Source organism: Ascaphus truei, chromosome 21, assembly GCF_040206685.1.
Source record: "Ascaphus truei isolate aAscTru1 chromosome 21, aAscTru1.hap1, whole genome shotgun sequence".
NCBI lineage: Eukaryota > Metazoa > Chordata > Amphibia > Anura > Ascaphidae > Ascaphus > Ascaphus truei.
In genome coordinates this window covers 22469316-22479951 of record NC_134503.1, presented here as the reverse complement: position 1 = coordinate 22479951, position 10636 = coordinate 22469316, and the positions used below count along the sequence as shown (strand labels likewise).

The 10636-nt window shown below is 47.1% G+C and overlaps 1 protein-coding gene across 6 annotated transcripts in view; it reads left to right on the top strand.

Moving 5' to 3' along the window:
- STRBP (spermatid perinuclear RNA binding protein) overlaps window positions 1-9524 on the top strand; it is a 128535-nt gene extending 119011 nt beyond the window's left edge. For all 6 annotated transcript variants that reach the window (XM_075579359.1, XM_075579361.1, XM_075579360.1 and 3 more), the window contains 3 exons: window positions 3345-3468; window positions 7585-7629; window positions 9020-9524. In XM_075579359.1, the coding sequence (XP_075435474.1) occupies window positions 3345-3468; window positions 7585-7629; window positions 9020-9096 (246 nt within the window). In that variant the 3' untranslated portion in view covers window positions 9097-9524. The remainder of the gene's footprint in view (window positions 1-3344; window positions 3469-7584; window positions 7630-9019) is intronic.
- The last annotated feature ends 1112 nt before the right edge of the window (window positions 9525-10636 follow it).

Sequence of the window (10636 nt, the reverse complement as noted above, 5' to 3'; positions counted from 1 at the left end):
TACCTTATTGAGATGCTTATCTCTTCAGAGAACCACTGGATAATATTATTTCCAAGATGGCTGTAGAGAGAAATCAAGTTTTAACCCAGCAGAGAAGGTTACAGCTTTCATCACTCGTCAGGCCTTCAAGACAAGGTTTTCAGGATGCAAGGTCTTATAGACCAGAGAAAACTTAAAATCGGAATTGGAATTCAAGGTAACAGCAAACCTGGGGCCGTTCTAGTCAACCAGCTTCACGGGGGACCATCAAGTGGCAAGACCGCTGAAGGGCACTGGGCCCCGGTCCAGAATACAAAGCCAAGTAGGGGCAGACTGGCGGGATTTCTGGATCACTGGGTGTAAGATTACAAAGGAGGTCTCATTGTTCAGAAGCCCCGTGCGACCATGAAGGGTTCAATTCATGCACATAATAGAACTTCAAAATTCAGGCACAGGCGGTGCCTTGGTTTACTTTCCACCTCAGACCATTTCAAAGACATTTCCTCAGTTGTGGGGGACACCTACATTTAACTCCAGAACTCAAGCTAGTATTGTTACCAAGCAGAAAGCAGTCTACAATGTTGGACCTCAGTCAACAACTTGCGCAAGGTGAAGTCTTTGATACCTCTGGTCTGAACAGTATTGAACACAGACGTAAGCCTCAGGTTGGGGTGCAGTTTGTCAAGATCAGGTGATCTAAGGGCTCTGGTCACATCAAGAAAGATGTCTGCCAATCAATGTATTGGAAGTTTGAGCTATATTTTATGCTATTCAAGCTCTTCAGGCCTCATTGAGGGGTTCCCTTTTAAGGATACTATTCGACAATGTCGCTGCAGTAGCATATATAAACCGACAACAGGAAACAATGAGTCCGAGAGTTCTTTCAGGAGCCACCAGAATCCTACACTGAGACGAGAGAGAGAAATCCCATGCATCTCTGCAGCCTTCGTCAGGAGTCAGAAAGTACGAAGCCGACATTCTCGGCAATCATTCCATTCACCCAGGAGAATGGGAACTAGACCAGAAAATTTTAGATCAACAATTCACTCACATGTAAAAAACTGCTCAGGGACGCCGACGTCTACCTCCCGCTCTCCGGTGCAGTGTGCTCTTGTTCGCCGCGTCCGGTCTACAGGACTGTTGACCGTCAGGGCAGGCACCAGCTACAGTGTCCTCGAGCAGACACACAACTTCTGGTCCAGGTCTCTGCACACACAACGCGTTTCGGATAATTGAATCCTTCATCAGGCACACTGCACCGGAGAGCGGGAGGTTGACGTCGGCGTCCCTGAGCAGTTTTTTACATGTGAGTGAATTGTTGTCTCACTTTCCTTGCCAAATAAACATATTTTTATTCATCCGTGTGGCGCTGTCTTCCACTACATGCGCCCTGAGTGGCCCATCCATGATGTATAGAGGGAGAAGGAGCATGACTGACTAGCAAGAAGAAAGAAAATAAAGATACCTATAGTACTACTCAGTACCACACAGGCCCGTGTGAGTACATATTGTGTTATACTCTTATCACCCCTGTGCTCTTAACCATTGGTTCACTATTGTATGTGTTTTCAACTACTGGTCTGATATTAACTCTGACCCTTGTCTGCGCCCCTCTGTCTCTCTTTCTACCTATGTTTTCTTGAGGACCGTGGGAAGATCCTTTTCCAGGGGTTGAGCAGCAGACACTGAGCATTTGAAGTGTGGTATATGTATATTTATTTTTGACCTTATTCTTCTGTTCAGTTTCAAACATTGTGTAAAGGGAGAGCCCCAGTTCACTTCCATTGTACCCCAGGATAAGATCCTGTTAAGGACTGTCTTATAGTTTCAAGCCAAAGTAGTATCAGACTTTCATATCAATCAGGATATAGTTAGGGCTCAAACATATGCAAAGGACTGATGGTAGGAAAGCCTCTCGGTTGTTTGTCCTTTCTAATGGACCCAAGAAGGGTCAGGCAGCCTCTATAGCTTCCATACATGGAATGGGTTAGGGGAGCTATATTTGAGGCATATAGAATAGCAGGAGAAAAACCTCCAGTAAAGGCCCACTCTACAAGGGACGTCGCAACTTCACAGACAGAAAAAGCTCAGGCCTCTGCCAGGAAATGTGTAAAGCAGGGGTCTTGTTTTTATACACATTACTACTGTAAGAATTACCATCTGGAGGTTCTCATCAGCAGATGGGACATTTGGTAGGAGGGGCTTCAAACTGTTCCAACTCTGGGAAGAAGGTTTCCCTCCCAGCAGCCTTGTGATGGCTCTAGAACATCCCATTGGTATTTGACTGTTTCTTCATGCTCTCTATGGCAGCGCACTTTCCTCCGTGAGTCTTCTTATATTTAGCCTATTAATATGTTTTTGTGCTTCCTGTTTAAGAGCTCTGACAGAAGTTTAAGTCACAGCTTTATTACTTTTACAACATTTGAAAATAAAAGGTCAGCCAGCCAATAGTCTTGTCGTCTGGCGGGAGCCCTTCTCCGAACCTCTCTGCTCTTGGGATCATCTGGCGGGAGCCCTTCTCCAAACCTCTCTGCTCTCGGGATCATCTGGCGGGAGCCTTCTCCAAACCGCCCTATTCTCTGTATCATCTGGTGGGAGTCCTTCTCCAAACTGCCCTGTTCTTCACCTACACCTGTTCCCCCTTCTGGCAATCTCGGCCTAACCGCATACGTTAGAGCTCTGCTTCCTAAGACTTGTGCCAGTGATACAACAGGAAATTAGTGCTGTACTCGGGCAGGTGCAGGGTTTAAATACCCTGTGCCCGCTCGAATCCCCCCCTAAATCGCCCCCTGGCCCTCCCTCATTGACACACGCGCAAAATTTGAATCCTTTGAGGGGGGGGGGGGAGGAGAGCCGGCCCTCTTGGCTCCTAAACCCCTGAGGCACATCAGCCCTTATGTGGGTGACGGCCCATCTTGAGGCCTCTGCCTGTCCTCCGGTGCTGACTATGCTATGCATGTCTTACTGAGCGTCTTTATTTGCTCTTGGCTGCATGAAGCTGGTTTCTGAAAAGTCCGGTTTTCGGAACAGTTTCTCTCTTCTCCGCTGTTTATAAAAGGTGATAAAAAATGTGAGATTTTTATGCATTGAACGGGGAAGTGAGGTCTTGTGGATGCAACTGAACAGATATTATTTTACCATGAAACACAGACTGGAAGGAAAGCCAAACCGCTTCCCATCGTATTGTTCAATGATGGAGTTAATAATAAAGCAGCATCTTCCTCTGATGTAACGTGGCATCTTATCTTGCCCTGATGTAACGTGGCATCTTATCTTGCCCTGATGTAACGTGGCATCTTATCTTCCCCTGATGTAACGTGGCATCTTCTCCTGGTGTAACTTTGCATCTTATCTTGTGATCTTAGACAAAAGGAGTGGTCTCCACGCCCGTGTCAGCAGCTGTCCAGGCGGCTCGAGGAAGGGGACGTATCGCCCTCACACGTGGACCGTTTGTTGGAGCAGCAGCAGCTCCAGGATACTTAACAGCAGGTACAAGAGGCTATAGCATTAGGCTCTGTATGTCGTCTGACACGCAGGGTAACATGAGGTTCTGTATACAGCCTGACACGCAGGGTAACATGAGGCTCTGTATACAGCCTGACACGCAGGGTAACATGAGGTTCTGTATAGAGCCTGACACGCAGGGTAACATGAGGTTCTGTATACAGCCTGACACGCAGGTAACATGAGGCTCTGTATACAGCCTTACACGCAGGTAACATGAGGCTCTGTATACAGCCTGACACGCAGGGTAACATGAGGCGCTGTATACAGCCTGACACGCAGGGTAACATGAGGCTCTGTATACAGCCTGACACGCAGGGTAACATGAGGCTCTGTATACAGCCTGACACGCAGGGTAACATGAGGTTCTGTATACAGCCTGACACGCAGGTAACATGAGGCTCTGTATACAGCCTTACACGCAGGTAACATGAGGCTCTGTATACAGCCTGACACGCAGGGTAACATGAGGCGCTGTATACAGCCTGACACGCAGGGTAACATGAGGTTCTGTATACAGCCTGACACGCAGGGTAACATGAGGTTCTGTATACAGCCTGACACGCAGGGTAACATGAGGCTCTGTATACAGCCTGACACGCAGGGTAACATGAGGCGCTGTATACAGCCTGACACGCAGGGTAACATGAGGTTCTGTATATAGCCTGACACGCAGGGTAACATGAGGTTCTGTGTACAGCCTGACACGCAGGGTAACATGAGGCTCTGTATATAGCCTGACACGCAGGGTAACATGAGGCTCTGTATACAGCCTGACACGCAGGGTAACATGAGGTTCTGTATACAGCCTGACACGCAGGGTAACATGAGGCTCTGTGTACAGCCTGACACGCAGGGTAACATGAGGCTCTGTATACAGCCTGACACGCAGGGTAACATGAGGCTCTGTATACAGCCTGACACGCAGGGTAACATGAGGTTCTGTATACAGCCTGACACGCAGGGTAACATGAGGCTCTGTATACAGCCTGACACGCAGGGTAACATGAGGTTCTGTATACAGCCTGACACGCAGGTAACATGAGGCTCTGTATACAGCCTTACACGCAGGTAACATGAGGCTCTGTATACAGCCTGACACGCAGGGTAACATGAGGTTCTGTATACAGCCTGACACGCAGGGTAACATGAGGTTCTGTGTACAGCCTGACACGCAGGGTAACATGAGGTTCTGTATACAGCCTGACACGCAGGGTAACATGAGGTTCTGTATACAGCCTGACACGCAGGGTAACATGAGGCTCTGTATACAGCGTGACACGCAGGGTAACATGAGGTTCTGTATACAACCTGACACGCAGGGTAACATGAGGTTCTGTATACAACCTGACACGCAGGGTAACATGAGGCTCTGTATACAGCGTGACACGCAGGGTAACATGAGGCTCTGTATACAGCCTGACACGCAGGGTAACATGAGGCTCTGTATACAGCCTGACACGCAGGGTAACATGAGGTTCTGTATACAGCCTGACACGCAGGGTAACATGAGGCTCTGTATACAGCCTGACACGCAGGGTAACATGAGGTTCTGTATACAGTCTGACACGCAGGGTAACATGAGGTTCTGTATATAGCCTGACACGCAGGGTAACATGAGGTTCTGTATACAGCCTGACACGCAGGGTAACATGAGGCTCTGTATACAGCCTGACACGCAGGGTAACATGAGGCTCTGTATACAGCCTGACACGCAAGGTAACATGAGACTCTGTATACAGTGTGACACGCAGGGTAACATGAGGCTCTGTATACAGTGTGACACGCAAGGTAACATGAGGCTCTGTATACTCAAAAACAGCAAGCATGACTCTACCTGTCTTTCTAACTATCGACCTGTCTCCCTCCTGCTTTTTGCCTCTAAACTCCTTGAACGTCTTGTATTCTCTCGCTTGCTCCATTTTCTCAACACCTATTCTCTCCTAGACCCTCTACAATCTGGCTTCCGCACTGCTCACTCCACGGAAACAGCCCTCAGTAAAATAACTAATGACCTCCATGCTGCCAAAGACAGAGGTCATTACACTCTGCTCATATTACTCAACCTCTCTGCAGCATTTGACACCGTGGACCACCCTCTTCTCCTTCACATTCTCTATACTCTTGGTATTTGTAACAAAGCTCTATCCTGGATCTCCTCTTACCTCTCCCATCGTACTTTCAGTGTCTCTTCTGCGAACACCTCCTCCTCTATTGGTCTCTCTGTGGGGGTACCCCAGGGCTCTGTCCTGGGACCTCTTCTCTTTTCTCTGTACACACTTTCTCTAGGTGACCTAATCACATCTCTTGGGTTTAAATATCCCCTCTATGCTGACGACACTCAAATTTACTTTTCAACCCCTGACCTTACACTTGCCGTACAGACCAAAAACTTTGTGAATCCCTCTCGGGTTCACAAGAAAGAATCCCTCTCAATTTGCACTCTCCCTATATAGAAATGTATGTTGCAGAATTATCTGCAGAGTATAATACTCAATATTTTGACTATTGTACTCTGCAGATAATTCTGCAACATACATTTCTATATAGGGATAGTGCAAATCAGAGGGATTCTTTCTTGTGAACCCGAGAGGGATTCACAAAGTTTTTGGATCATACATAGCTCAATTCCCTTATGCACCACCTTTACATTAGATCTATACAGGTACCTTAAAAATAGGTTGAGTGGCAGGCCTTTTTTGTTTAACCTGCTGTACAGACCAAAGTTTCTGAATGTCTCTGTGCTATATCATCCTAGATGGCCCTAAGTCGACTTAAACTTAACATGGCAAAAACAGAGCTCCTTATACTTCATCCCAAAGTTGACCCTACTACCTCCTTTCACATTACTGTTGGAAGTACCATCATTTACCAGTAGCCCAAGCACTCTGCCTGGGGGTCACACTCAACTCCTCTATCACATTCAAAACGTTTCTAAAACCTGTTGTTTTTTCCTCCGCAATATTGCAAATATACGCCATTTCCTCTGTTACTCAACTGCTAAAACTCTGACTCAGGCCCTCATTCTCTCCCGTCTTGATTACTGTAACCTCCTGCTGTCCGGCCTTCCTGCCTCTCACCTGTCTCCCCTACAATCTATCCTAAATGCTGCTGCCAGAATCACTCTACTCTTTCCTAGATCTGTCTCAGCGTCTCCCCTCATGAAATCCCTCTCCTGGCTTCCTATCAAATCCCGCATCTCACACTCCATTCTTCTACTCACTTTTAAAGCTTTACACTCTTCTGCCCCTCCTTACATCTCAGCCCTAATTTCTCGTTATGCACCATCCCGACTCTTGCGTTCAGCTCAAGGATGTCTTCTCTCTACCCCCTTTGTATCTAAAGCCCTCTCCCGCCTTAAACCTTTCTCACTTACTACCCCGCACCTCTGGAATGCCCTCACCCTCAATACCCGATTAGCACCCTCTCTAGCCACCTATAAGACACATTTGCTTAAAGAAGCATATGAGTAGCACCGTGGATTATACTGGACACATGATACATTAACCTTGGCCCCCTGCAGATGCACTTACCAGAATTCTTCCTACTGTCTCTGTACGTTCTTCCTACCTACCAAATAGATTGTGAGCTCCTCGGAGCAGGGACTGCTCTTCCGAAATGTTACTTTTATGTCTGAAGCACTTATTCCCATGATCTGTTACTTGTATCATTTGTTATTTATATGATTATCACATGTATTACTGCTGTGAAGCGCTATATACACTAATGGCGCTATATAAATAAAGACATACATACATACATACAGTGTGACACGCAGGGTAACATGAGGCTCTGTATACAGTTTGATTCGTACAGTAGGGGTAATATATTGGACGCACACTATACACACTGTGTTTTTCCCCGGGAAGCCCTGTACATTTTCCTGGGCTGATGTACAGAACCTGCTGTTTGTCCCATTTATCCTGTGTGCTATTCCAATACATTTCTCCTCTCCATAGGTTGTTGTTACTCTATGCCACATAATAATCCCAGGGGCTGGATGGTATCGGGCGTGGGGTCCCGGCCAGGAGACCTGTTTGTGGTTTTAGAGCTGCTCTAAACTATATAGAGTGTGTAATATTTGCACTATTTTATTTTTAGGGTACGGTGCCCCCTATGCGTACAGCACTGCAGCCACTGCTTATGGTATGTACAATATAAGACTGTTTGGGATGTGAGTGTCTGAACTGCCGCTATATACACTAAAGCATACCCAGAGGTGTTTAAAAGATTTTCTAGGACTATCTGATGGTTATTACAGTACAGGGATAGACGCACAACCCTAAGTGTTATCAGCGTGAGTACACTACAGGCATACCCCGCATTAGCGTACGCAATGGGACCGAAGCATGTATGTAAAGTGAAAATGTACTTAAAGTGAAGCACTACATTTTCCCCACTTATTGATGCATGTACTGTACTGCAAATGTCACATACGTGCATAACTGATGTAAATAGCGCATGTGTAACAGGCTCTATAGTCTCCCTGCTTGTGCACAGCTTCGGTACAGGTAGGGAGCTGGTATTGCTGTTCAGGACGTGACGACAGGCGCATGCGTGAGATGCAATTTGCCTATTGGGCGATATGTACTTACTCGCGAGTGTACTTAAAGTGAGTGTCCTTAAACCGGAGTATGCCTGTATATAACTATATATTCCCGTACAATCATTCCTTCCAGTGTCGCCCACATGTTCCTCCCCAGTAACTCGCACATTCATCTGTTGCTGTGCCCCGATTCTAACTGCCGGCTCCTCTCCATATTAAATGTTAGCCAGTCACTCATTGCAAAGACCCAACGAAGGGTGTCGCACTAACCCCCCTCCCCCCCGTAACTCTGATAGAGCACCCAATATTGGGATTAGTCGGGGAGCGAGCGGTAACCACCCTCTTAATAAGATACCAAAGTACGGTGCTCTGATCTTCCCATCACACGTACAATCCAGAAACAACAACAAGTGTTAGTGTTTTATTTATTTTTAATCCTAATAAAAGTAGGACGGATGATTAGAAAATAACATTTAAATTGCCCTTGTGGTTCCTTGAAATGAGGTTGGTGTGCAACTGGGATATACTGGTGTGAAGTCCGTGTTATACATGTACCTAGAAGAGAAAGAGTTTGCTCTACTTTGCTGTGTCCTATATACAGAAAATGCTGTGAGATCACATAGATCGATATACAAATACAAACGTCGTGACGTGAAGACTTTTGATCACTTTTTTTTTACCCACCATAACTTACACAATGTGTGGCTAAAACTTTATAGAGTTTGTTTTTAGTAACGCCTCGGTCACTCGGGTAATTTATCATGTTAAATGTGTGTTTTGTAAACCAAGAACATTTCGACTTGTTCAAATGCTTAAAACAAGATCTATAAAGGTGTGGTCCCACTTAATGGACCCTAAAAAAAGAATAACATTCCTGTTGCACACGTGTTCGGTCTCCTCTGCAGATAGATATTGTTTGTAAAGATAGCTGGCAGATGTATTGCACATGTAACCCAATACGTGATGCGTTTCCCTTTCTTCTCTCCCTAGGTCTCCCCAAGAGAATGGTTCTGTTGCCAGTTATGAAATTCCCCACATATCCGGTTCCCCACTACTCCTTTTTTTAAAACCGCCTAACTTATTTTGATGGGACAGTACAGATTGTCAGAGAAGTTCCTTCTTTTCTTTGACCGGGGGAAATCCTTTGTAAAGAACATTTTTTTTCTTTTTCCTACTTTTTATTTTTTATTTTAACAAAATACAAATTTAGTTCTTTAAAAACTTGAAGAAAATTGTACTGTGAAAAAGGTTACCTCACTTACAGAATAACTTTAACCATTTTCCTGCCAGAAAGCTCAGTCGTGCGGTGCACAGCCGAGTAGTACGATCTCTCTGGCAGGAAAAAACAAACCAGCCTTCTGTTCTAGGGAAGAAGTAGGAGTTGAGCGCATATCTTTTACATGAAGTATGAGACTCTGTAAAATTAATACATAAATTTGTGAAGGATGTATAATATTAAACTGATAACAAAATAAAATGTTTTGTCCTAAAGTCAGAGAGTTCTTCCTGTTTACTAAGAGTGTCCCAGGAAAGACCCGTGGGCCAAACCGAGCTGTTCTTGTGCTACAATTAAAGGTTAACCAGTGTTTTAAAGGGGCTCAGGCTGGTGGGATATGATCCAGCTCTCCCAACGAATGGATTGTGTGTAAAGACCCTGCAGTGATAGCCCAGAGAGTCCTCCTATAGAGGACCTTACCACTGCTGTTTGAAGAGGGTTAGGAAGGGAAGTTTTGGGAATCCCTGCGGCGTTGCTTGGTGGAGGCTCGTTACTGCGGCCTCTGGGGTCCTCACGGGAATGTACAGGGTGAACTAACTCCTACAAACTTCAAGGTTTCCGTATCTAAATCCTAGAACAACTTGGTCTGATCTGGGAGATCTGTGTACGTTCCACTGACCATTCCACCGCGCGGGCTCCACTGACCGTTCCACCGCGCGGGCTCCACTGACCGTTCCACCGCGCGGGCTCCACTGACCGTTCCACCGCGCGGGCTCCACTGACCGTTCCACCGCGCGGGCTCCACTGACCGTTCCACCGCGCGGGCTCCACTGACCGTTCCACCGCGCGGGCTCCACTGACCGTTCCACCGCGCGGGCTCCACTGACCGTTCCACCGCGCGGGCTCCACTGACCGTTCCACCGCGCGGGCTCCACTGACCGTTCCACCGCGCGGGCTCCACTGACCGTTCCACCGCGCGGGCTCCACTGACCGTTCCACCGCGCGGGCTCCACTGACCGTTCCACCGCGCGGGCTCCACTGACCGTTCCACCGCGCGGGCTCCACTGACCGTTCCACCGCGCGGGCTCCACTGACCGTTCCACCGCGCGGGCTCCACTGACCGTTCCACCGCGCGGGCTCCACTGACCGTTCCACCGCGCGGGCTCCACTGACCATTCCACCGCATGGGCAAGACATCAGCGCCTTTACTATCAGAGCAAGCAGACACCTCTGGCGGGGACGGTTTTAATATTCCACACAGTTTACTGACAGTGCCTCTTCCTTGAAGTGAGATGTTTAAGGATCCACACGTTCGGGTGGATCTCTTACACACAATGATCACAAAGCAAACAGCTTGCCTTAACTTGAGGGAGTTTGACTTCAATCCCAGC